Source organism: Pongo abelii, chromosome 9, assembly GCF_028885655.2.
Source record: "Pongo abelii isolate AG06213 chromosome 9, NHGRI_mPonAbe1-v2.0_pri, whole genome shotgun sequence".
In the NCBI taxonomy this organism is placed as follows: domain Eukaryota; kingdom Metazoa; phylum Chordata; class Mammalia; order Primates; family Hominidae; genus Pongo; species Pongo abelii.
The window spans coordinates 20,565,219-20,593,053 of NC_071994.2; the positions used below are offsets into that span (position 1 = coordinate 20,565,219).

Below are 27,835 nucleotides of genomic sequence, written 5' to 3' on the forward strand. Positions count from 1 at the left end.
CATACCCGGCTCAGAATTCTTATTTTTAAATCTGGTGGCCACAAATGTACAGTGGGGGGACGATAACACCTACCTTTCAAGAGTTGTTGTAAGGATCAGAAATAACATGTAAAGTGCCTGGTTCAGAGTAAACACCCCAAAATACTAGCTAATTGTCAAGATGATGATGCTAATGCTGACAATTTTTCAGTGGGTATTGACATTTCCCTCCAATGCCTAAGAGCTTCTGCCATATCAAAGATAGGCAGTTCTTTACCTACTGTATGCACCTCATGGTGGGTGCTTAGTGTGCTTGTTTTTGATGAAGTTAGTCTTTAAACTGCTGTGATTATTTACTCATGGATGTATCTATGATTGATTAAATGAGAAAACTTGGACTTCATTAAATTTATTGTTACTGGATTTAAAGCAGCAGCAGTGCAAAGAAACCCTATACATTGAGTTAAGAGCCCTGGGTTTATGTCTAGAGATGCCCTTAGTAAGTCTTACAACAATGGACAAGTGAATCTAACTTTTTTTTTTGAGATGGAATCTTGCTCTATCACCAGGCTGGAGTGCAGTTGCGTGATCTCTGCTCACTGCAACCTCCGCCTCCCAGGTTTAAGCGATTCTCCTGCCTCAGCCTCCTGAGTAGCTGGGATTACAGGCTGGCACCACCATGCCCAGCAAATTTTTGTATTTTCGGTAGAGACGGCATTTCATCATGTTGGCCAGGATGGTCTCGATCTCTTGACCTTGTGATCCGCCCACCTCGGCCTCACAAAGTCCTGGGATTATAGGCATGAGCCACCACGCCTGGCTGTGAATCTAACTTTTTAAGATATTGATTGATTGGGCAGGGCACAGTGGCTTAAGCCTGTAATCTCAGCACTTTGGGAGGCTGAGGCGGGCGGATCACGAGGTCAAGAGTTCAAGACCAGCCTGACCAACATGGTGAAACCCCGTCTCTACTAAAAACACAAAAATTAGCCGGGCGTGGTGGTGCGCTCCTGTAGTCCCAGCTACTCAGGAGGCTGAGGCAGGAGAATCTCTTGAACCTGGGAGGTGGAGGTTGCGTTGAGCTGAGATCACGCCACTGCACTCCAGCCTGGGCGGCAGAGAGACACTCTGTCTCAAAAAAAAAAAAAAAAAAAAAAAAAAAAGATTGATTGATTGAGACAGGGTCTCATTCTGTCACCTAAGCTAGAGTGCAGTGACACAAACCATGGCTTACTGCAGCCTTGACCTTCTAGGCTTAAGTGGTCTTCCTGCCTCAGCCTCCTGAGTAGCTGGGACTACAGGTGTGTGCCACCATGGCTGGCTAATTTTTGTATTTTTTGTAGAGATGGGGTTTTGCCAGATTGCCCAGGCTGGTCTCGGACTCTAGGGCTCAAACCCTCCTTCTGCTTTGCCTCCCAAACCACTGGGATTACAGAAGTGAACCACTGTAATATGGCCACTTTTCAAGATTTTATGTTCAAAATGATCCCTAAGTCACTTTTAACTCTGTATATCAAAGATTTGACAAAAAAGTTAAAGATACTTTATTTTCATTGCTAGAATTTCCAAAAATTACAGGGTTATTTTTGGAGAAGGAGCTTTGTGCTGACTTGAGCTGGCGAACTTCTGTCATACTTACTGAGTGATTTGTATAGAAGAACACAGGGACCTTTTGCCCAGGCATAAGAATTGGTATTTGTCGTTTATAGAATATCAGCGGAATTGAAGCCAGAACCATTGTAAGGAGGCAAATGTGAGGGATTATCTGTTGCTTTTGGGAAGATAGCTGGAGTTTTCAAACCATGCCACTTTGGACTTCCTTGAGGGTAACACTTGCCACATTTCAGTACAGTGGTTATGGTTACAGTATATTGCAGTTGTAGTCTCCCCACAAGCTCTCAGAGGTTGGAGGCCTTTTTTGTTCATTTGTTTTTTTCCAGTTCTCTATCCCTGTCTTGCAGTAGGGCTTGCTGCATCGTGTAGTCTTCCAGAAATATGCTAAATGGACAAAAATAGTTGAACCAAGATCAGCAGATGTATTTAGAAAATGACTTGTGCCTACATACTTGTTAACTGTATTGAATTTTTTCTGTTGTCATGTGTTAATATAGAAAAACCTGATAAAGGGAAAAAACCCAGTGTTGTATCGTTAACCTACAGTTTATCTCTTACCAGCTTAAAAAAAAATATTAACGGCAATCAAATTACTGTTCGATGGGGGGCAAGTAACATCACGTTGAGCCAGAGTTTTGTCTGTAAAATGGGAGTAGAGCGGGAGGAGACTTTAGAGATGGGGTATATAAGGCATTGGCACTTAATAGTGGTCATACCTCATATTACAAATGAATGTTTTTAAAATGATCAGCAATATACTTCACATTTCTACATGAAGAAGGAATGTAATTTTGGAGAAGCTTATACATGGGAGAATTATCCCCACTCGTCATTTTCTGCTGAAAAGATTTAATTTCGTACTTCTCCCTCTGGGCCCACAGGATAGTTCCATGGAGGAGACTTAGAGTGGGGATGGGCTCCTAGAGTAGCTGCAGAAGACCTTGCATTTTTTTTGAGACATGGTCTCACTCTGTTGCCCAGGCTGGAGTTCAATGGTGTAATCTCCGCTCACTGCAACCTCTGGCTCCCAGGTTCAAGCGATTCTTGTGCCTCAGCCTCCCAAGTAGCTGGGATTACAGGCATGCACCACCATGCGCAGCTATTTTTTTTTTTTTTTTTTTTTTTGTATTTTTAGTAGCGACAGGATTTCACCATGTTGGCCAGGCTGGTCTCAAACTCCTGTCCTCAGGTGATCCCCTGCTTTGGCCTCCCAAAGTGCTGGGATTACAGGCGTGAGCCACCGTGCCTGGCCTTTATTATTTATTTATTTATTTTGAGATGAAGTCTCACTCTGTCACCCAGGCTGGAGTGCAGTGGTGCGATATTGGCTCACTGCAACCTCCGCCTTCTGGGTTCAAGCGATTCTCCTGCCTCAGCCTCCTGAGTAGCTGGGATTACCTGTGCATACCAACACACCTGGCTAATTTTGTATTTTTAATAGAGACGGGATTTCACCATGTTGGCCAGGCTGATCTCGAACTGCTGACTTCAAGTGATACACCCACCTTAGCCTCCCAAAGTGCTGGTATTACAAATATCCATGAGCCACTACACTCAGGCAGACTTTGCATTTTTGCAGATCTCTTTGGAATGCTATTTCTATATTACAGAAACTCTTTCTACTCTCACTGAATATGGCTAACTCAGCTATCCTACCTTAGCATGGTAAACATCTGCCAGGTTTGCCCCAGTCAGAAAGTATTCTGTACCTGCCATCTTGCTTGGCACTTTATATATATGTGTGTGTATATATATATATATTTAATCTCTCCCTGATATAGTGATAATAGGTGAAAAAGGTAGGCTGCAGGGTAATGTGTGGTATGTATGATCCCATTTTGGTACAGGAAACAAAAACTATTATATGCATACATGTTTGTATGAACTATGAGTTTATAAGGTTATCAAGAGGGTAGGGTTGGAGTGTTACTTTTTTTTTTTTTTTTTTTTGAGATTCCCTCTTGTCGCCCAGGCTAGAGTGTGGTATATATGATCCCATTTTGATTCAGGAAGCAAAACCTATTATATGCATACATGTTTGTATGAAGTATGAGTTTATAAGGTTATCTCAAGAAGGTAGGGTTGGCTGGGCATGGTGGCTCACAACTATAATCCTAGCACTTTGGGAGGCCAAGGCAGGTGGATCACCTGAGGTCAGGAGTTCAAGACCAGCCTGGCCAACATGGCAAAACCCTGTCTCTACTAAAAATACAAAAATTAGCCGGTCTTGGTCGCACATGCCTGTAATCTCAGCAACTTGGGAGACTGAGGCAGGAGAATCGATTGAACCCGGGAGGCGGAGGTTGCAGTGAGCTGAGATGGCGCCACTGCTCTCCAGCCTGGGCAACAGAACAAGACTGTCTCAAAAAAAAAACAAAAAAAGGTAGGGTTGGAGGGTTCCTTTTTTTTTTTTTTTTTTTTGAGATGGAGTTTTGCTCTTGTTGCCCAGGCTGGAGTGCAATGGTGAGGTCTTGGCTCACCGCAACCTCTGCCTCCCAGGTTGAAGCGATTCTTCTGCCTCAGCCTCCTGAGTAGCTGGGATTACAGGCATGCGCCACCACGCCCGGCTAATTTTGTATCTTTTTAGTAGAGATGGGGTGTCTCTATGTTGGTCAGGCTGGTCTCGAACTCCTGACCTCAGGTGATCCACCTGCCTTGGCCTCCCAAAGTGTTGGGATTACAGGCATGAGCTACCGCACCTGGCCACTTTTTTTTTGTTTTTTGTTTTTTGTTTTTTGTTTTTGAGTTTCCCTCTTGTCACCCAAGCTGGAGTGCAATGGCATGATCTCAGCTCACTGCAACCTCCGCCTCCTGGATTCAAGCAATTCTTCTCCCTCAGCCTCCCGAGTGATCCGCCTGCCTTGGCCTCCCAAAGTGTTGGGATTACAGGCATGAGCTACCGCACCTGGCCACTTTTTTTTTGTTTTTTGTTTTTGAGTTTCCCTCTTGTCACCCAAGCTGGAGTGCAATGGCATGATCTCAGCTCACTGCACCCTCCGCCTCCTGGATTCAAGCAATTCTTCTCCCTCAGCCTCCCGAGTAGCTGGGATTACAGGCGCCTGCCACCACTCTGGCTAATTTTTGTATTTTTAGTAGAGACGGGGTTTCACCACATTGGCTAGGCTGGTCTCGCACTCTTGACCTCAGGTGATCTTCCTGCCTCGGCCACCCAAAGTGCTGGGATTACAGGTGTGTGCCACTGCGGCATCCAGTTGGATTTTATTTTGTTTTATTTTTTTAAGACAGAGTCTCACTCTGTCTCCCAGGCTGGAGTGCAGTGGCAGGATCTCAGCTTACTGCAACCTCCACCTCCAGGGCTCAAGTGATTCTTGTGCCTCAGCCTGCCAAGTATCTGGAATTACAGGCATGTGTCACCACACCTGAGTAATTTTTGTATTTTTAGTAGAGATGGGGTTTCACCATGTTGGCCAGGCTGGTCTCGGACCCCTGATGTCAAGTGATCTGCCTGCCTCCGCCTCTCAAATGCTGGGATTACAGGTGTGAGCCACCGCGCCCAACCCCAGCTAGGTTTTTCAAGTATAGTTTGGCACACGGCGGGCTAGGGAATGGGTGCTGCTGATAGGTTGGGGTTGCAATCATAGGCACATGCGAAATGGTCCTTATGTACTGAGTCTGCTGCTGGCTAGGGGCTACAGAGGAATCGCTGGTCGGGGTGGGGTCACCTTGTCATCAGAAGTGCAAAAGTCTGAAAAGACATCTTAAAAGGCTGGGCGCAGTGGCTCACACCTGTAATCCCAGCACTTTGGGAGGCTAAGGCGGGCGAATCACTTGAGGCCAAGAGTTCAAGACCAGCTTGGCCAACATGGCGAAACCCCGTCTCTACTAAAAATATGAAAATTAGTGTGGTGGTGCCTGCATGTACTACCAGCTATTTGGAAGGTTGAGCCAGGAGGACTGCTTGAACTCGGGTGGTGGAGAATGCATTGAGCCGAGATTGCACCACTGCACTCCAGCCTGGGAGACAGAGCAAGACTCTGTCTCAAAAAATAAATAAGGCCATGCTTGGTGGCTCATGCCTGTAATCCCAGCACTTTGGGAGGCTGAGGTGGGTGGATCTCCAGAGGTCAGGAGTTCAAGACCAGTCTGGCCAAAATGGTGAAACCACGTTTCTACTAAAAATATAAAAATTAACTGGGTATTGTGGTGTGCACCTGTAATTCCAGCTGCTCGGGAGGCTGAGGCATGAGAATAGCTTGAATCCAGAAAGCAGAGGCTGCAGTAAGCCGAGATGGGACCACTGCACTCCAGTCTGGGCGACAGAGCAAGACTCTGTCTCAAACAAACAAACAAAAAAACACTATTTAATATGCTTACATTTTATTTATTTTATTTTTTCTATTTATTTTCTTGAGACAGGGCTCACTGTGTTGCCCATGCCAGAGTGCAGTGGCACAATCTCTGGTCACTGCACCCTCCGCCTCCTGGGTTCATATGCTTACATTTTAGCAGAGTTCAGGCCCCTCTCATAATCCTAAACTTGGGGCCTTTTATTAGTTTTACAATGGCAGTTTAGTTTCGAGAAGGGCTATTATCATTTAAACTATAAACTAAATTTCTCCCAAAGTTAGCTTGTCCTACGCACAGGAATGACCAAGGGCAGTTAAAGGCAAGATGGAGTTGGTTAGGTCAGATCTTTTTCACTGTCATAATTTTCTTACTGTTACAATTTTTGCAAAGGGAGTTTCACAGTGGATAAAGTTGCAATGAAGCTTTGCCCAGAAAATCCAGGGAGAATGCCTTCAGGGGGTAGGTAGCTCAATCCCCACCCGGGGTCCCATCTGTAATCTTTCAACCATTAATGTCTCTCTTTGTCATTTTAAGAATGTTGTGTAAATGGAATTATATAGAATATAACCATTTGGATTGGCCTTTTTCACTCAGCATAATTCTCTTGAGATTCATCCAAGTTATATTATCAATAGCTCCACTGTTTTTTTTTTTTTTTTTTTTCCTTGAGATGTAGTCTCGCTCTGTCACCCAGGCTGGAGTGCCGTGGCTCAATCTCGGCTCACTGCAACCTCTGCCTCCTGGGTTCAAGCGATTCTTCTGCCTCAGCTGCCCTGGTAGCTGGGACTACAGGTGCCTGCCACCATGGCCAGCTAGTTTTTGTATTTTTAGTAGAGGTGGGTTTCACCGTGTTGGGTAGACCGGTCTCGAACTCCTGACCTCAGGTGATCCACCCTCCTCGGCCTCCCAGAGTGCTGGGTTTAAAGGTGTGAGCCAGCGCCCCTGGCCAGTTCCACTCTTTAATTGCTACATAGTATTTCATGGTTTGGATGTACTGTAGTTTGTTTAATCCTTTACCCATTGAAAGACATCTGGCTGGGCACGGTGGCTCACACCTGTGTTCCCAGCACTTTGGGAGGCTGAGGCTGGCAGATTGCTTTGAGACCAGCCTGGGCAATCTGTCTCTACTAAAAATACAAAAAAAATTAGCCGATGTGATGGCATACACCTATGGGCGCAGCTACTTGGGTGGCTGAGGTGGGAGGATCACTTGAGCCTGGGAGGTGGAGGTTGCAATGAGCAAAGAATAGCCATGCTACCCACTCCAGCCTGGGCGACAGAGGGAGACCCCTTCTGAAAAAAAATCTGAATTTTTCTAAATTTTTTGGCTACTATGAATAAAACTGCTGTTAACATTTTTATACACTTTTTTTTTTGAGACGTGATCTGGCTCTGAGCCCAGGTTGGAGTATGGTGGCGTGATCTCAGTTCATTGCAACCTCCGCCTCTCAGGCTGAAGTGATCCTGCCACCTCTGCCTCCTGAGTAACTGGGACCACAGGTGCATGCCACCACACCCGGCTAATTTTTTTTGTTTATGTAGAGACAGGGTTTTGCCATGTTGCCCAGGCTGGTCTTGAACTCTTGGGCTCAAGCGATCTGCCCGCCTCACCTTCCCAAAGTGCTAGGATTATAGGTGTGAGCCACTGCACCCAGCTGGTAACAAGTTTTTGTGTGAACATAAGTTATCATTTTTCTGGATAAATGCCCAAGCATGCAGTTGCTGATTCATGTGATGTATATTGATTTTTTTAATTAAAAAAAAAAAAAGGAAAACAGAAGTAAAATGACAAATTATGTGGTTCCTTTTCCTTTTCGATTTTTTTTTTTAGAGGGAATTTTCCTCTGTCTCCCAGGCTGGAGTGCAGTGGCATAATCTCGGCTCATTGCAACCTTCGCCTCCTGGGCTCAAGTGATTCTCCCACCTCAGCCTCCTGAGTAGCTGGAACTACAGGCGAATGCCACCATGCCCAGCTAATTTTTATGTTTTTTTGTAGAGATGAGGTTTTGCCCTAATGCCCAGGCTGGTCTCGAACCCTGGACTCAAGTGATCTTCCAGCCTTGGCCTCTTAAAGTGCTGGGATTACAGGCATGAGCCTCTGCACCTGGCCATGATTTATTTGTAGAGTACTCACACTCTACATTCTTGGTGCACATAACTTATTTACCGTGATTTCTGGTGCTTTGCTGTAGATATCGAAGAAATAATAATGTATAGTTTTCCTTGTCTCATCTGATGATCTGTGTATATATTACAAATACTAATTAATATTCATAGCCCACTAGGAGGCAAATAATAGTTACCTCCAGTGAGGTTAGCTCCTTTAGATAGATAGGTTGAGGCTTGGATATTATAGAATTTGTCCAAGATTATACCATGAGTCACTGTGTTCTGACTCAGATTCATTCAGATTTACTAATTCTTTCTCCCTCCCCTCATCTCTTGAATCAGCTCTTTCTAATTAGGATTTTCTAGGTGTGAGGACATGAAAAGAGCTTTTTTTTTTTTCTGTATTTTATAGAAGCAGTATGTATAATGGTTAGAGCACTATACAATACTGCTCATTTGGCAACAGATTTTATTTTGAATCTCTCCTTCACTTAGGTAAATTATTTAGCCTCTTTAAGCCTGGTTTTCTGATCTGTGAAATGGGAATAACAGTACCCATCTTCATAGTATCATTGTGAGGAAAAAGTGAGATAAAGTGTTTAGCACTACCAAGTGTGTAGCAAATGTTCAATGAATATTAGATAATATGTTGCTTTAAGTATATATATGTGTTATATTCTATCACTTGTCTTTATCAGTTCATGTGTAATTGGATACATACTGGGATTTTTCTTTTCTTTTTTTTTTTTTTTAATACTGAGATTTTTCTGCCATGTACTTAAGAAGGCTTTAAGATTGCTCTTACTTTTTTTTTTTTTTTTTTTGAGATGGAGTTTCGCTCTTGTTGCCCAGACTGGAGTGCAATGGCGCGATATCGGCTCACTGCAAACTCTGCCTCCCGGGTTCAAGCGATTCTCCTGCCTCAGCCTCCCAAGTAGTTGGGATTACAGGCATGCACCACCATGCCTGGCTAATTTTGTATTTTTAGTAGAGACGGGGTTTCTCCATGTTGGTCAGGCTGGTCTCAAACTCCCGATTTCAGGTGACCCACCCCAGCCTCCCAAAGTGCTGAGATTACAGATGTGAGCCACCACTCCTGGCCTTTTTTTTTTTTTTTTTTTTGAGATGGCCTCGCTTTGTCGCCAGACTAGCCTGGAGTGCAGTGGTGTGATCTTGGCTCCCTGCAACCACCGTCTCCTAGGTTCAAGTAAATTCTCCTGTCTCAGCCTCCCGAGTTGCTGGGATTACAGGTGTGCGCCACTATGCCCAGCTAATTTTCATATTTTTGGTAGAGATGGGGTTTCACTACATTGGCCAGGCTGGTCTCAAACTCCTGACTTCAAGTGATCTGGCCGCCTCTGTTTCCTAAAGTTCTGGAATTACAGGCATGAGCCACTGCACCTGGCTGATGGTTTCTTTTAAAGAAATGAGGTTTCTCATCAGGGTGCTGTGTGGCTCATGCCTGTAATCCCAGCACTTTGGGAGGCTGAGGTGGGAGGATTCCTTGAGCCCAGGAGTTTGAGACCAGCCTGGGCACATAGTGAAACCTTGTCTCTACAAAAAATAAAGAAAATTACTGGGGTGTAGTTGTATACACCTGTAGTCCCAGCTACTGGGGAGGCCGAGATGGGAAGATCACTTACTCCTGGGAAATAAGTCTGCAGTTCAGTTGAGATCCTGCCACTACACTTCAGCCTGGTTGACAAAAACAAACAAACAAAAAACAAACAAAAAAAAAATAGATGAGGTCTGTCTATGTTCTCTATGTTGCGGGCTGGTCTTGAACTCCTGGCCTCAAGCAGTTCTCCTCCATTAGCCTCCTGAGTTAACTGGGTTACAGGTGTGATCTACCTTGTTTGGCTCTCAAATGTTATGTATAATTATTTAAGAATAGGAAGCAGGCCAGGCATGGTGGTTTCAGCACTTTGGGAAGGCGAGGCAGGCAGATCACCTGAGGTCAGGAGTTTGAGACCAGCTTGGCTAACATGGTGAAACCCTGTTTCTACTAAAAATATAAAAAATTAGATGTGGTGGCATGTGCCTGTAATCCCAGCTACTCAGGAGGCTGAGGTAGAAGAATCGCTTGAACCCGGGAGGCAGAGATTGCAGTGAGTCGAGATCATGCCATTGCACTCCAGCTTGGGCAACAAGAGTGAAACTCCTTCTCAAAAAAAAAAAAGAACCAATGTTGCATTATATTTATTATACTGTTAATTTATAGGAAAAATTTAAGTTTCTCCTGAATTAATTCATATTTTCTGAGGCTCATATTCATAGAAAAATAGAAAGTGATCCTAAACTATTGATTTCTCCCTTTAATCTGCTCCCCCACCCGCAAACATAACACATATAGTAGAACCCTTCTCAATAAGTGTCTCCACTATCCACTTGGGACTTAGGCCCAAAACTTAGGAATCACTCTTCATTTCTCTCTCACACCTCAAATACAGTGCATCTGTAATTCCCTTAGCTGTTTCTCCAAAATATATTCTGAGTATGTCTATTCATCTCTTACATTGCTATAACCCTGGCCCAAATTCCCATCATCTTGTCATTTCCTTAGCTAAAATCCTCTAATAGTAACCCATTACACTTAATAAAATCCAAATTTTATCATGGTCTGCTGGTACCAACCTGTCTTTATTCTCTCCCTTGTTAGTGGTGCTCCAGCCATGTTGGCCTTATTTCCGGCCTTCACATGCGCTAAGCTTACCTGTTAGGGACTTAGTACTTGGTACTCCTCATTCTCCTTGAAATATTTTTTTCACCTGCCTCTTTTCTCAAGGTTTCTATTTCAAGATGCCAGTCTTAACTCAAATGTCATCTCAGAGAGGCTTTCTCTGGCCACCCCAGGTAAAAGGGTGTGTGTGTTGTTTTCTTTCACCTGCCATATTTTCTTTCTAGCCTTTTTCAGTAGTTGAAATTATTGTTAATATTTAATTATATAAAAATCACATAAGCTTGCCGGGTGTGGTGGCTCACGCCTGTAATCCCAGCACTTTGGGAGGCTGAGGCGGGTGGATCATGAGGTCAGGAGATCGAGACCATCCTGGCTAACATGGTGAAACCGCGTCTCTACTAAATGTATAAAAAATTAGGCGGGCGTGGTGGTGGGCGCCTGTAGTCCCAGCTACTTGGGAGGCTGAGGCAGGAGAATGGCGTGAACCCGGGAGACGGAGCTTGCAGTGAGCCGAGATCATGCCACTGCACTCCAGCCTGGGCGACAGAGCAAGACTCCGTCTCAAAAAAAAAAAAAAAAAAATCACATAAGCTTTTGGGGGGCAAGAATGTTCTTCTTTACTATAGTATCCTCAGTGCCTAGAACAGTGCCAAGTACATAATATCTGCTTAATCAATGCTTGTTGGTTATTTATCAGTGCTTTTACATCCTTCTCCATCCTTAAGTGTTCTTTATTTGGAAAGTTGGGGAAATGGAATCCAGCTTCTACTCAGATTTAAATAACTAGGTTCTTAAATCTAATGCCTTCTTTTGATTGGCTAAGAAATGTGATTGGCATGGTAGGGTGGCATGTCGGCCTTTTAGCATAAGAACTCTGTGTTTAATAATTTGACTTCTTTTCTTGAAGCCTCGAGGGAAATTTTTTCTTTCCCTATTTTAGTCAGCCAAGAACCTGACCTGGGCTGACTCTAAGATTGGAAAACACTGAACACAGTATCTACTAAGCCAAGCAAGGACTGGGAGTGTAGCTCTGATACTATCTGAAGGAAAAGCCTGAATTCAAATCCTGCTTTGGCTCCAGACTCATCTGTGAATCTAGATGAATTTCTTAACCTCTTCCAGGTTTTGTTTTTCTTATTTGTCTGATGAGTAATCACATCTGTCCTAGGACTTGTGAAGATTCCTGGGTTAATGTTCTCAAAGCTTTTTTTTTTTTTTTTCTCACAATATTCTTTCTTTTTTTTTTCTGAGATGGAGTCTCACTTTGTCACCTAGGCTGGCGTGCAATGGCATGATCTCGGCTCAGTGCAACCTCCACCTCCTAGGTTCAAGCGATTCTCCTGCCTCAGCCTCCCGAGTAGCTGGAATTACAGGTGCGTGCCACCACACCCAGCTAATTTTTGTATTTTTAGTAGAGACGGGGTTTCACCGTGTTGGCCAGGCTAGTCTCAAACTCCTGACCTCAGGTGATCCACCCACCTTGGCCTCCTAAAGTGCTGGGATTACAGGTGTGAGCCACTGCGCCCGGCCCAACAATATTCTTTCTGTAGCTCCAGGGGTTTCCAGGAAAAATTGGGGGCAATGTGGTGCTCCCAGGAAGGAGTTGGATTCTTTCTCAAAGACTATGCAGAGAATAGAAAGATGTGATCCTTTATGATTTGAAATCGGCCCTACTCCAGCCTCCTGATATTGCTGGTGGATGAAAGGTATGTTGTTGCCAAAGTCATTAGGTCTGTTTGAGGCAGCTGGTTTCAGTTCCTGTTTCTGGGGTTAAGCTGTTTTGCCTCTGTGAAATTTCTTCCATCAGAAGCTACTCTTTTTTTGTTGCTTGCTAATAGGAAATCTTTTGCCATTTCTGTACCTTTAAGAGTAGCCTTCTTGGTCTTCTTGATTCTTTTGATAGCTTGAAACCAAAAAATTGAGCTTCAGTTTCTTCTTGGTTTAGTGCTTTCCTCCTTGTTCTTCCTTCCGTTTTTAGGAGTTCTTGGGTTCTCAGCGCACTGTTTTCTCCGGAATAATTTGCAGATAAAACTTCGTTTCTTTTTTCTTCATCCTTCTGAGGTAAGTGGGAGTAAGGAAAATTGTCAGTCTCAAATTTGGGTCTTATGGCTTTCTATTTTCGGTTTTGATCACACTTTGTTTTGAGCACAAGCTTTCCCGTGTTTCAGACATTAGGCAGCATCATTGTGAGTTACTTTAGAAAGCTCTAGTAAGCAAAATCTGTAGCAGGAAAGCTGGTGCTTCACTTCTCCCCCCTTATTATAGTTACAGTAATTAGAATTTACTCAGTTTTGTATCTTCAAAACATTTTGTAAAATTGTTAGCCCATTTGTGATATACCCTTATACAGAGGTCGGTCTTATTTTGAGTTTATATGTAAAAAACTAATGCTGCTGCCTGTGTGCAGTAGAGGTGCAGGTTCTGTCTGTTGACAGTTTATTTCTGGGATTTTGGCTTCTTATAAAGAAAGGGACTGTGTATAATTTTAATTGATTGATCTTAGTTCTGTTGAATTATTTGTTTTCAATTTGTCAGGTGGTTAATTAGAGATAATGTACTTTGTGGTTCTTTGTAATCACTGTAGTTTCCTTTACAATCTTTCTCTTAGAACTGTAGGTGCCAGACTTCTTTGTGTGAACTTCTGTTTATCATATACTCTGGTTATTGTTCTATCTTGAGTTTTACTTTGAAAAGTAGTAATCTTGTCTTGAAATTTTATAACCCATTTCCCCTAAGATTCTCCAAGGATTTTATTCCTTTAAGATAGAGGGAAGGTATTATTACTTTCAGTTTACGTATTGGAGGAAAACTTGAAATTCAGCGAGGATATGATTTGTCCAAGATTATATAACAAGCCAGCGATAAAAATCAGTTATTAAAGCTTCTTACCTCTTAGTCTTATCTTTATTTATTAAATCACTGATTCTTGTTATAGACTTGACTGATACTCCTATATCCCCAGATTGCAGGATCAGCTTTCTTAGGGAGTAAATTAGGATGAAGGTTTTGTATTTAGTATTCTCAAGCTTGAAAGGTGTAATATCCCATATTCTCATCTCTGCTATCAGAGTATCCACTGCCTCTGTACTTTGTTCTTAATATTCCGTGTTTCAAATAGGAGGATAAAAAAATTTCGCTGCCATTTTTGAGGGTTATTTTTCTTTCTTCTTCCCTACTTAGAGTTGAGGTAGTGATGGATTAGTCCTTTGCTTACTCTGTTGCCTGGCCCTCTCGTGATCAATGACATGTGCATAATGAAATGACTGGCTGAAATTAGGTTGGTAATGGTGCAAAGCCTTGTCTTTACTTTTCTTTTCTTTCTTTTTTTTTTTTTTTTGAGACAGGGTCTCACTCTGTCATCCAGGCTGGAGTACAGTGGCATGATCTCGGCTCACTGCAACCTCTGCCTCCCGAGTTCAAGCAATTCTCCCACCTCAGTCTCCCGAGTAGCTGGGATTACAGGGGCGTGCCACCATGCCTGTCTAATTTTTGCATTTTTGGTAGAGACGGGCTGGTCTCGAACTCCTGACCTCAGGTGATCCACCCGCCTCGGCCTCCCAAAGTGCTGGATTACAGGAGTGAGCCACTGCACCTGGCCTAGGTTTTTCTTTTTAAGGTATTTGACTTGTAGAAATTGAATTTATGACCTTGAACTCATAACCACCACACTTTTTAAAACTCTAGATGTTGCTGTTTATGATAGTTTTGGGTTCATCTGGGATCTTTTCACAACTCTGAATATAAGTAAATACACATATTCATGCTCTTCTACGCTAGACATTGTGCTAGGTACTGGGACTATGACAGACATGTTTTTTGCCCTCACAGAGTTTATAATCTAGTGAGGAAGAGCGACTCCTAAGAAAGGATTACCAGTGTGATAAATTTATTTTGAGATATCTTTGGTTACCTAAATTTATTAATTTCCATATTTTCAGAAAAACTTCTTGTTAGAGTATTGAGCAGATAGTGGGTTTTCTGTAGAAAATTCTTGATATTTGTCAGTTAGATATTAGTAGATATTAGGTAGGTAGTTTTTTTTTTTGAGAGGGAGTCTGGCTGTGTCGCCCAGGCTGGATTGCAGTGGCGGGATCTCAGCTCATTGCAACCTCCACCTCCCGGGTTCGAGCGATTCTCCTACCTCAGCCTCCTGAGTAGCTGAGATTACAGGCATGTGCCACCATGCCCAGCTAATTTTTGTATTTTTAGTAGAGATGGGGTTTCACTGTTTTGGTCAGGCTGGTCTCGCACTCCTGACCTCGTGATCTGCCTGCTTCGGCCTCCCAAAGTGCTGGAATTACAGGTGTAAGCAACCGCGCCCGGCAATATTAGGTTAGTAGTGTTTTAGTTATCTATTGATGTACAAAAACCACCACAAAATTGGTGGCTTAAAACAATAAAGATTTATTTTGTCTCATAATTACTTGGGTTAGGAATTTGGGCAGGACTTGTCTGGATGGTCCTTCTCCCCTGTGTAACATAGTTGTGCTTTGTTTGTCTGGTTGGGCTAGGTTAGAAGGTCTAAGAAGGTTTCACTCATTTGCTTGGTATCTTGATAGTCTTCCACGTGGCTTCTCTCTCTCCACATGGTATCTTATCATGCAGGCCCTCTCTGAGTCTTGCTCAGTCGCCCAGGCTGGAGCGCAGTGGCACAAGCTGGGCTCACTGCAACCCCCACCTCCTGGGTTCAAGTGATTCTCTTGCCTCAGCCTCTCCAGTAGCTGGGAGTACAGGCATGCATCACCATGCCGGGCTATGTTTGTTTGTTTTTTGAGTCAGGACCTTGCTCTGTCACCCAGGCTGGAGTGTGGTGGCATGATCATGGCTCACTGCAGCCTCGACCTCCTGGGCTCAGGCTATCCTCCCACCTCAGCCTTCCGAGTAGCTGGAACCACAGGCCCATGCCACCATGCCCAGCTAATTTTAAACAATTTTTGTAGAGACGGGGGTCTCACTATGTTAACCAGGCTGATCTTGAATTCCTGGACTCAAACAATCCTCCCACCTCAACCTCCCAGGGCAGGGATTACAGGTGTGAGCCACTGTGCCTGGCTGGTTTTATTTTTTGTTTTTAAAAAGGTGACAGTGGTAAGATCTTTTATATGAAATGGTTTGGAGACCTCTACAGTGGATGGTCTCATTTTGCCTAGAAGAATTTGTTTTAAATTTAATTTGTCTGACTGTTTACAGGGCTTTGTGGCCTAAACTTTTTATTTTTAGAAATTAAATATTGTGTGTTCTTATTACCATTTTCTTTCTTTCTTTCTTTCTTTTTTTTTTGAGATGGAGTCTCACTCTGTCCCCAGGCTGGAGTGCAGTGGCGTGATCTCGGCTCACTGCAACTTCTGTGTCCCAGGTTTAAGTGATTCTCCTGCCTCAGCCTCCTTAGTAGCTGGGACTACAGGCACATGTCACCATGCCCGGCTAATTTTTTTTTTTTTTTTTTTTTTTGAGATGGAGTTTCGCTCTTGTTGCCCAGGCTGGAGTACAATGGCACGATCTCTGCTCACCACAACTTCTGCCTCCCGGGTTCAAGCGATTCTCCTGCCTCAGCCTTCCAAGTAGCTGGGATTACAGGCATGCACCACCATGCCCGGCTAATTTTGTATTTTTAGTAGAGATGGGGTTTCTCCATGTTGGTCAGGCTGGTCTTGAACTCCTGACCTCAGGTGATCCACCCGCCTCAGCCTCCCAAGGTGCTGGGATTACAGGCATGAGCCACCGCACCCAGCCCTTATTACTATTTTCATACTAATTCTTCATTACAGAATGAAGCTATTATTCTACTATAAGCATTCTTCATATGGTAAATATTTTGATCCTTGTGGTAGCCCTGTGATATACATACTGTCAATAGTCACATTTTATGGATGAGGAAACTGAGGTACAGTCAGATTAAGTAACTATTCCTAGAAATCAAGATACCATCATATACCAAGAAAAGGATGGAGCTGGAATTCAATCAACCATTCTGACTGCAGGGCCCATATATATGACTATACATACTGTCTCTAATTTGGATGTTATGGATAGTAACAATAAAATAAACATCACTCATGACTTCTCCATCTAGAGTTAACCAGTTAGCACTCTGCCATATCCTTGGATATCCTTTGCACACAAGAGATACACAATTCAGGGAATAGTTGGAGTTTTTCTGCTTCTAGGTGTGTTTGCCTTTGGAATGTGTTGTTTACTGTTCTAAATTTATGATGCTTTTCCCCACATTTCTGTACCCCTGTAAATTCAGTCTAGTGTAAGAGTCACACAAGAGCTGTATGGAGTCAGGTGTGGGTGCCGGCTTGTGGTGCTTACAGTTTGAACTTTGGTTCTACATGATGTTACTTGAAGTATCCTGAAATGGCCATAGGAAAGTCCTATTAATAAAAACAAAGCTGCCAGTCGTAGAAAACCCTGTGTATTTCCATCCATATGGAGTTTCCAGAGAGTACTGGGGCAGCTTTAGGCTTCTAATTAAAAGCCTGAAATTTTGTAGTTAATTTTCCATTTGGGTGAACTTTTACTTATGCAAGTGGTCTTAGAATTAGTATTTAAAGGATTTTTTAAAAAAATAATTATATCCTTGGGTTAAATCAAGTTATGGAATATATGTCAGTATTACATGGTTGGTTTGACTCTTAGACTTTGCCCACATGGGCATAGCGAAGTGGAAGAGAGATGTAGTTACTCAAATAAATGAGGAGATTGGACTCCATTTTAACAGCTTCTTGCAGGTCTATAGTTTTCTGAATCACACTCCTAAATGCAATAGGAAGGGGAAGATTTGGGGTATGAATTATTAGTCAAGTTTTAGATACAACTCTAAATTGTTGGTTCTGGTTTTTAATTCACTTTACCCATGTAGAGGGAGCCCAAATCACAATGAATTATTTTTGCCACATAAACATACTTTATTTTCTCCCTGAGCACTTTTTACTTTGTTTTCTGGTAACAGCCTTTGATATAATTCTTAGAAATCTGCTACTCTTGGGAATTGTGGTGTCTTTGGGATTTCAGTTGGCCCTATTGTTTGGTGAGGGAAACCATAGTGAACCTCAGAGAGGATTCAATAGTAATAAAAACAACAGAAACAAGATTCATATTTCCACAGCTCTTTTCTTATTTGGAGTCTCATAACAACCCTATGAAGCAGACATTGTGATCCGGTTTTACAAAGGAGGAAACGAAGCCTCAAAGCGGTTAAGTATCCCCAAAGTCGTATAGCTAGAAGGTGGAGTAAAATTGCTGGCATAAGATAATCAAATTGCACAAGGAACCTCTAAATCTAACTTTTAATTCCCACTGGGTTGTGGCATACTCTCTAGATGGTTTTTATGAGTAGTTGTTAAATATAATTGTCTCTTAGAATTAAATAGAGAAAATCTGGAAAGGTGGTTGCCTTCTCACCTTTGGAGAGTAATCAGTCATGTTATTGGGAGTGGGAGTATGTGTATGTGGAAATGGGATGGAATCTTGGCATTTTTCTTTTCCTTTTTTTTTCTTTTTTTTTTTTTAGACAGGGTCTCACTCTATTACCTGGGCTGAAGAGTGCAGCTGTGCAATCATGACTCACTGTAGTCTTGACCTCATGGACTCAAGCAACCTTCCCACCTTGGCCTCCCACCATGCCTGACGGGCATTTGTCTTATGTACATATCCTAGCCATGTCTTTTGCTTCTACTTGGATAAGCTTTTGGTGATTGAGAATTGATTTTGGGGACTGTGTGACGGTATCACAAAGACTGTTCTTGGTAACCTTTGTTTCAGTCTGCTTTACTTTAAGGGACAGATTGGGAAACTTGTTTCTTCTTCCTTTTTAAAAGAGGAATGAAAAACACAATTGACTGGCACTTCCTCCTCATCAGCAGCCCTATGTGACTTCAGTTTGACTTAGCTCCCTTTGTTCTTTACAGGGAACACAGTAAAATCTCTTCTCAGGTGGCTGGTAAGAGCATATCAGGAGAGAAGTCCCTTATCCTTTTAAAGCAACAGCAAATATTTTTCTTCAGACGAAAGAGAGATTGTGTAATTGTTTTACTCCCTCTGACTTCTTCCCATCAGTAAAGCTTTCTCTTGTTTGAGCTGTTAGTGTGTTTAGGTCCCTGGAAATTGATAGAAATGTTGTTTGGTAATCCTGATCCTTAGATTTTTTTCTTGGTATTGATATTTGTAGCTACTCTTTCCCCTTTCTGAATCCTGTAGGAATCTGAGGTTGCATCACAGTTTTCTGAGTCATACAGTACTTGTGACCTGTATTTTATTGTTCCTCTTGAGTAACAGGAGGTCAGAAGGTCGGTTTTTTTAATTTTTTTTTTTAGGAATTGGACTGCTGCTGTTTCCACCACACCTTGTAAGATTATAAATGGTTTAAATGTATTTCTTTGAAAGTGCTTTTATATTGCACTGTTAAGACAAAGGACTCTCAAGATGTTTCTTCTGAACTTTTTTATATTGGGTAAAAGAATTGCAGTAGAGGGTTAAGGTAAACTAATAGGAACTGTATTTTTGGCACTTTCCTGGTTAGTAATTAATCACTTATGTGGCAGTTTGACCGAAGGGCAACCCTGGGTTCAGGTCTAGACTTCTGATCCTAATCTATGAGTTGTCAGGGTTACTAAGGAGATGATTTCCTTCCAGTTAGTTCATCCTTAGCCTATTCAGGAAATGAATAGTCTGAAATGAATTGGCCTGGAAATGAATTGGCCTGAAAATGTTGATATTTTCAGTACATATTTATGCATTAATAAGTGATGAGAGCTGTATCATGAGGATACAGGCTAGAATTTGTTTCTTTGTCACTCCTTAGGTAACTCTGTGCTGTGTAGGACTAGGAACTTGGTGAGTTTTTTTGTTTTTGTTTTTGTGTTTTTTTTGAGATGGAGTCTCACTGTGTCACCCAGGCTGAAGTACAATGGCACGGTCTCAGCTCACTGCAAGCTCCACCTTCCAGGTCCAAGCGATTCTCCCAACTTAGCCTCCCGAGTAGCTGAGACTACCAGCGCGAGCTACCACGCCTGGCTAATTTTTGTATTTTTAGTAGAGACAGGGTTTCACTATGTTGGCCAGGCTGGTCTCGAACTCCTGACCTTGTGATCTGCCCGCCTTGGCCTCCCAAAGTGGTGGGATTACAGGTGTGAGCCACCGCACCTGGCCAAATTTGGTGTTTTCTTGCTGTGAAATCTTTCTGATTTTTACATCTTAGTATTCCAGTGAGAGAACTCCTTCAACACAGGCTGTTAATGTTTTTTTTCTGTCTGTATTTGTATACATCTGGCTGTGTACTCTTTAGATTGCAGCCTTTTGTGAAATGTAAAGAGCCGATTATTGTTTGGCTTTTTACAATAAATAGTTATTACTTTTTAAAAAAGGGAATGGTGGCTGGGCATGGTGGCTCACGCCTGTAATCCCAGCACTTTGGGAGGCTGAGGCGGGTGGATCACCTGAGGTCAGGAGTTCGAGACCAGCCTGACCAACATGGTGAATCCCTATCTCTACTAAAAATACAAAAATTAGCCAGGCATGGTGGCAGGCACATGTAGTCCCAGCTACTCGGGAGGCTGAGACAGGAGAATTACCTGAACCCAGGAGGCAGAGGTTGCAGTGAGCCGAGATCGCGCCACTGCACTCCAGCCTGGGCGACGGAGCGAGACTCTGTCTCAAAAAAAAAAAAAAAAAAAAGTGAGTGGTGAGGTTTGGGCTTCTGGTAATAATAATTTTTAAAATTAAAAAGTGAAAAAAAATAGAAACTTGCCTATTAAAATTATTAAATCACCAATAATGCCACTACTGAAAGACAACCATGGTTAGTATTTATTGTATTTCTTTTGTATCCTTTTTCTCCAAATATTTTTTAAACAAAGTTGGGATTATACTGCATATAGAATTTTGTGTTCTTTTTTCACTTAACATGTACTTATTGCATAATTTAATTAATTATTTATTTATTTTTGAGACAGAGTCTTGCTCTGTTGCCCAGGCTGGAGTGCAATGCACTCCACAGAGGTCCAGCTCACTGCAACTTCTGCCTCCCGGGTTCAAGCGATTCTCCTGCCTCAGCCCCCTGAGTAGCTGGGATTACAGGCACTTACCATCATGCCTAGCTAACTTTTGTATTTTTAGTAGAGACGGGGTTTCACCATGTTGGCCAGGATGGTCTCAATCTCTTGAACTTGTTATCCACCCACCTCAGCCTCCCAAAGTGCTGGGATTATAGGTGTGAGCCACCGTGCCTGGCCATTTTTTTTCTTTTTTTGAGATGGAGTCTCACTCCATCACTCAGGCTGGAGTGCAGTGGTGCCATCTTGGCTCACTACAACCTCAGCCTCCTGGGTTGAAGCAGTTCTCGTGCCTCAGCCTCCCAAGTAGCTGGGATTGCAGGTGTGCACCACCACGCCTGACTAATTTTTGTATTTGCAGTAGAGATGGGGTTTCGCCATGTTGGCCAGGCTGATACCGAACTCCTGACCTCAAGTGATCTGCCTGCCTCAGCCTCCCAAAGTGCTGGGATTATAGGCGTGAGCCGCTGTGCCTGGCCTCATTTAATATTTAATTTAATTTATTTTTTTGATTAATTAATTGGTTAATTTTTTTTTTGGAGATGGAGTTTTACTCTGTCACCCAGGCCGGAGTGCAGTGGTGCGATCTCAGCTTACTGCACCCTCCGCCTCCCGGGTTCAAGCGATTCTCCAGCCTCAGCCTCCCAAGTAGCTGGGATTACTAGTGCCTGCCACCACTCCTGGGTAATTTTTGTATTTTTAGTAGAGATGAGGTTTCACCATGTTGACCAGGCTGGTCTCGAACTCCTGACCTTAGGTGATCTGCCTGCCTTGGCCTCCCAAAGTGTTGAGATTACAGGCATGAGCCGCTGCACTCGGCCTAGTTTTTGTCTTTTTAGTTGAGTAAATTTTGTATTTTTAGTAGAGTAGGTTTTGCCATGTTGGCCAGGTTGGTCTTGAACTCCTGACCTCAGGTGATCCGCCCACCTCGGCCTCCCAAAGTTCTGGGATTACAGGCATGAGCCATCACGCCTGGCGTCGTTTAATATTTTAAACAAAATTTTTGATAAAGATAACAGATTTACCTTTTTCAAAAACTAAAATTTCAGCACCTAGTGCAGTGGTTTGCACCAGCCTGGGCAACATAGCGAGACCCCATCTTTAAAATAATTTTAAAAGTTAGCTACTCTGGAGGCTGAGGCAGGAGGATTGCTTGAGCACAGCACTTTGAGGCTGCAGTGAGCCGTGATTGCACCATCGCACTCCAGCCTAGGTGATAGCGTGATACCCTGTTTCTTTAAAAAATAAAAATTAAAAAAACCCCACAAACTAACTAAAATTCCATTTCAAAAACACTGACAGGTATTGCATCCATTTTTGTTTCCATTTATCTAGTCCCTCCAGTCTCCAGTGCGTTACCATTAGTTTTTCTTCTTATTCAAAGGTAGCTTTACTTGATATATTGTTTTGTACCTTGCTTTTTTTCTCTCTCGACAATATATTTTGGACATCTATTCTTTTTTTTTTTTGAGGCGGAGTCTCGCTCCGTCTCCCAGGCTGGAGTGCAGTGGCGCGATCTCGGCTCACTGCAAGCTCTGCCTCCTGGGTTCGTGCCATTCTCCTGCCTCAGCCTACCGAGTAGCTGGGGCTACAGTGTCCCGCCACCACGTCCGGCTATTTTTTTTTTTTTGTATTTTTAGTAGAGATGGGGTTTCACTGTGTTAGCCAGGATGGTCTTGATCTCCTGACCTCGCAATCCGCCCGTCTCAGCCTCCCAAAGTGCTGGAATTACAGGCGTGAGCCACCACGCCTTGGCCTGGACATCTATTCTTATCAGTAGCCAGAGAATCTTCCTTGCCATAGATTAGTCATCCAGTACCCTTTAGATGGACACTTGGTTATCCTCAGTTTTTGCTATTGTAAGCAACAAGACAGAAGTAGTAACTACGCTGCAGCAATTTTTAAGGGAAATTTATTATTTGTACAAGAAAGCCAGCTAATACATGTAGAAATAATGATAGAATTAGAAAATCAATATTTTTAGCATCTCCCCCCATTAAAAAAGCACAAGAGAGAATCATCAATGAATGCTAACCCATTAAGTACAAAGTTGAGAAGGAATAGGATATTTACATGATGCCAAATAATTGCCACAGATTGCTAATTGTAAAGGGGGAGATATTCCTTTATAAAGAGAGGTCTGGCTGTTAACAACCTCAACCAAGTAATCGTCTTTCAACAAATGATCACTAATGATGGTACAGTCTGAAGATATGTGCCACCTGATGTACTCCACCTTGAGGTATATAGGCACATCAACTGTGATGCACTGTTACCAAAAACATTGAAACTAATGAAGATTTTAGACCTAACCTACTGTTTACAAGAAATAAACGTATAGAGAGGCAAGCTAAATGCTACTATGAGGAAACAATCAGTTGAGTCTAGGATGTAAGGCATTCTAACAAGTCAACTCTCCTGATCTTTTATAAAAGCTAGTGTCGGCTGGGTGCAGTAGCTCACACCCGTAATCCCAGCACTTTGGGAGGCTGAGGCGGGTGGATCACCTGAGGTCAGGAGTTCAAGACCGGCCTGGCCAACATGGCAAAACCTGGTCTTTACTAAAAATACAAAAATTAGCTGGGCGTGGTGGCAGGTGCCTGTAATCCCAGCTACTTGGGAGGCTGAGGCAGGAGAATTGCATGAACCCAGGAGGCAGAGGTTGCAGTGAGCCGAGATTGTGCTGTTGCACTCCAACTTGGGCCACAGAGTGAGACTCTGTCCCCCACCCCCCCAAAAAAGAAAGAAAAGCTAGTGTCACAAATAAGACATAAACAAAACAAAACATGGAGGCCATTCTAGGATAAAGGAGACTAAAGAGACAAACATCCAAAGTCGTCGCTTGAGTTTTGATTAGATTCTGGATTTTTTTTAAGTCAACCATAAATGAAATTTTTTGGACAATGGGGAAAATTCGAATGATAATTGAAGTATTAGATGATAATTGGTATAGCAATGTTATTGTGGTTATGAGGCAGAACGTCCTTCTTCCTAGGAGGTGCATAATGAATTAAATATGCGAGGTTAAAGTGTCTTGATACCTACTGAAATAATTCCAAAATTATACCAAAAAAAAAAAAAAAAAACCTCAATGTAGCCATATCTCTATCCATGGAGATAGATGAGGCAAATTTGGCAAAATATTAACAGTTCTTGAGTCTAGGTGGAGAATAGTGTATGTTTATTGTACCATTCTTTCAACTTTCCTATATTTTTTAAAACATTCATAGTGGAGCTAAAGAAACAATGCCACAATGGATAACATTGTATATATGTAGATATTCTTTTGAAATACCATTTTATCAGGCTACATAGTCCATTGTATAGACCACAGTTTGTTCTTTAACCATTACACTTGTGTGTATTGTGCTGCTAGTTGCCATTTTAGTAGAATTTTAGTTTATGATGAAGTTTTCTCCTTGTAAGTCTTGTGGTAGATGAGAAAAGGAGCCTGATTTTTTTTTTTTTCCTTCCCTTTCCTTCTCTGTCCTCTACCCTGGATCTTTAGTGGAGAAGAGAAAATGAGTGAGAAAGGTACTCCCAAATAATATATATTTTTTTGAGATGGAGTCTTGCTCCGTCGCCCAGGCACTGGAGTGCAATGGCACTATCTCAGCTCTCTGCAACCTCTGCCTCCTGGGTTCAAGCAATTCTCCTGCCTCAGTCTGATGAGTAGCTGGGATTACAGGTGCCTGCCACCACACCCAGCTAATTTTTGTATTTTAGTAGAGACGGGGTTTCACCATGTTGGCCAGGCTGTCTCAAACTCCTGACCTCAAGCAATCCAACCTCCTTGGCTTCCCAAAGTTCGGGGATTACAGGCGTGAGCCACTGTGCTTGGCCTGATCCTTTCTTTAGCTACAAGGTTGAGCTATGGAGAATATGAGAGTATGAAATATTTTTGGAAGAAAAATTCTGGGAGAAGGGTCTTTTCTGAGAAAGTGCCATTAAATAGGAAAAGTATAATTTCCCTTTTGAGCTAGAATTGTATTTGCAGTTGGAAGCTTCTCGTTGCAGAATAGTCGTTCTTTGACATTATTCTTTGTTCCTTAGATTTCCATGAGGACAACTTACAAGGACCTGTATGGCCTCATTTTAGCTGCTTCAGTGTGTTGGAGCTGTTACTTGCTCCTTCATTTCCTGGGCCTGGTGTGACAGTGGCTACTGAGCGCCATGAAGGTTGTCCCAGAAAAGAATGCTGTCCGGATACTCTGGGGGCGAGAACGGGGTGCTCGGGCCATGGGAGCTCAGCGGCTTCTGCAGGAGCTGGTAGAAGATAAAACACGGTGGATGAAATGGGAGGGCAAGGTAAGGAAAATGGCTATATTTCACATAGGATTTGTGCTGGTGATGGTAGAATAAGACCTTAGAATGGGTTAACAGCAGAGAGCTGGGATATATTTATCTTGTGTGGGAGAGTTGACATATCTGACTTAGGGACTTGTTTGTAAATTTGAAAGAATTAATGTGCTAGAAATATCTTTTTCCTTTAGAGCTAGACAGTTTTCCTGAAGGTAATTTAGGTTTATCTCTCTCAATTTGTGGCTTGATCATTGTCTCCAGTTTTTAAGCCTACACTGTGAATACTAATCTAGAATGGTTAATGTGCTTTTGAGATACGGTGAACCATGGTCTACAAATCATGTATTTTAACTTTTTTTTTTTTTTTTTTTTTGGTCTCCCAGAGAGTAGAACTGCCGGATAGTCCACGCTCTACCTTCTTATTGGCCTTCAGCCCAGACAGGTACTTAGTATTTATCTATAACTTAAGATTTGTGATAACAGTGCTTTCTGTATATTTGGCCTGGCTTGATCTTCCAAGCCAGTCCCTAAAGGCTCTCTGAAGTACTGTATGAACAGTGCTTTGGCCACGTGTCAGAAAGGGAAAGAAAGTAGATGAGCAGTGCTAACCTGAAAAATCATGAGAACAAGCAAAGGAAACTGAGAGGATCAAAACTTGGAAAGTTTCTCAATAACAATCATTTGCCTGTGTGTTACAGCTCACCAGTGGTATGATGGTTTTTCCAGTGGGAAAAAATATTTTCCGAATGTGGCGTGTGTCATTTGGGGACAGTGTGGACAAGCCAAAAACTTTTAAAGATCAGAATATTTCCGTTTGTAGATATACTGCCTAACGTACAAAGCTTAGTTTTTTTCACGTTGGGATCGGCGGGTAGCATCAATATTCTGTGTTGTCCAAAGCTGATAAGATTGGTTACCCTTCCACATGCTTCTGAATTCAGTTCTACTCTTTGATTTTCTAGGACTCTCTTAGCCTCCACCCATGTGAATCATAATATCTATATTACGGAGGTGAAAACTGGCAAGTGTGTTCATTCCCTGATTGGACACCGCCGTACTCCATGGTGTGTCACTTTTCATCCCACCATCTCAGGCCTTATTGCTTCTGGCTGCCTAGATGGGGAGGTTAGGATTTGGGATTTACACGTGAGTATTTCCTTAAGATACCCTTTTCTTTTGGTGTTCTAACTTTTTTTTTTTGAGACGGAGTCTCGCTCTGTTGCCAAGTGGCGTGATCTCGGCTCACTGCAACCTCCGCCTCCCAGGTTCAAGTGATACTTCTGCCTCAGCCTCCCAAGTAGCTGGGATTACAGGCACGTGCCATCATGCCTGGCTCATTTTTGTGTTTTTAGTAGAGACGGGGTTTCACTATGTTGGCCAGGCTGATCTTGAACTCCTGACGTCAAGTGGTCTGCCTGCCTCGGCCTCCCAAAGTGCTGGGATTACAGGCGTGAGCCACCATGCCCGGCTTCTTTTGGTATTCTAAATGCAGAGACTTGTTTACCATTGGGTTTTTAATTCTGGAAGAGCCTAGCCAGATTCTTAGGACTACATCTGAATATATTGTGGTAGACATTGCCCACTTAATTCATAGGAAGTCTAATTCCCTGTCTTCCATTCCTTTTTTTTTTTTGCAATAGCTTAAGCATGCCCTGAGATTGTCTTCCATTCTTGCTAAGATGAACATCTACTTTTGCTTCCTTCGGCCCATTGTGACATAGTACAGGAGGCTCTAAGATATGTTCAGGATGGATTTCTGTTGTCTTAGGGCAAAGATTTTCCTGTACTCCGATCATGATCATCAAAGCAAGATCCTCTTTGTCCTAGTAACTGGCTAGCGGGTTGTCTTGCACCATGTTGTGCACTGAGCTTGAGTTTTTCTCAGGCTTTGCATGGAACTGTGGGCTGGGCGCGGTGGCTCACGCCTGTAATCCTAGCACTTCAGGAGGCCAAGACAGGAGGATTGCTTGAGTTCAGGAGTTCGAGACCAGCCTGAGCAGGATATTATACCAAAAATATTATACACAAAATTATACAAAATTAGCTGAGCATGGTACCATGCACCTGTGGTCCCAGCTACTTGGGAGGCTGAGATGTGAGGATTGCTTGAGCCTAGGAAGTAGAGGTTGCAGTGTGCTGAGATTGTGCCACTGCACTCCAGCCTGGGTGACAGAATGAAACCCCCTGTCAAAAAAAAGAAGAAAAAAAAAAAAAAAGAGCTGTGTATATATGCTTATTGCTTGTAGATTGTGACTAATTTGAAGAACTGAACTGATTATATAGTATTTATCTGATAAATTAGTGGCACTGCCAGATCACTGATCTTCTACATCTTTTTGCAGAGGATGTATTTAAAGTAGTCCCTAGACATAGTCATTTTACCTTAAATGGACCTTTCTTGAAATTGACTTCCCAGTGTGCTGGTAGCTTGTAACCTGAGAATATCTGGAATTGGTTCGTTCACAGGGTGGCAGTGAAAGCTGGTTCACAGATAGCAACAATGCCATTGCCTCCCTGGCTTTCCACCCTACGGCTCAGCTCCTGCTGATTGCCACTGCCAATGAGATCCACTTCTGGGACTGGAGTCGACGGGAACCCTTTGCTGTGGTGAAGACAGCTAGTGAGATGGAACGGGTCCGGTGAGTGCGCTGCCTTATCTGCATTGTCTGGCACAGGACTGACGTGATAGAGAACATTCTACTGGCTGTCACCTTGGAAGTCAGGTTGTTATCCCTGCTCAGGGCAAGTTGTCATCCTCACAGCTCCTCCTATTTTTTTTTTTGACAGG

The 27,835-nt window shown here is 42.8% G+C and overlaps 1 protein-coding gene across 15 annotated transcripts in view; it reads left to right on the forward strand.

The window, feature by feature from the left end:
• Positions 1-27,835, forward strand: part of AMBRA1 (autophagy and beclin 1 regulator 1) — a 201,555-nt gene that overhangs the window by 19,112 nt on the left and 154,608 nt on the right. For 10 of the 15 annotated variants that reach the window (XM_054524385.1, XM_024255435.2, XM_024255436.3 and 7 more), the window contains exons 2-5: positions 24,799-25,053; positions 25,431-25,489; positions 26,010-26,193; positions 27,514-27,686. In XM_054524385.1, the coding sequence (XP_054380360.1) occupies positions 24,919-25,053; positions 25,431-25,489; positions 26,010-26,193; positions 27,514-27,686 (551 nt within the window). In that variant the 5' untranslated portion in view covers positions 24,799-24,918. Of the gene's footprint in view, positions 1-12,292; positions 12,752-18,211; positions 18,340-24,798; positions 25,054-25,430; positions 25,490-26,009; positions 26,194-27,513; positions 27,687-27,835 lie in introns of those variants that run through there. The other 5 variants (XM_063728432.1, XM_063728430.1, XM_063728434.1 and 2 more) reach the window with 5 other exon arrangements.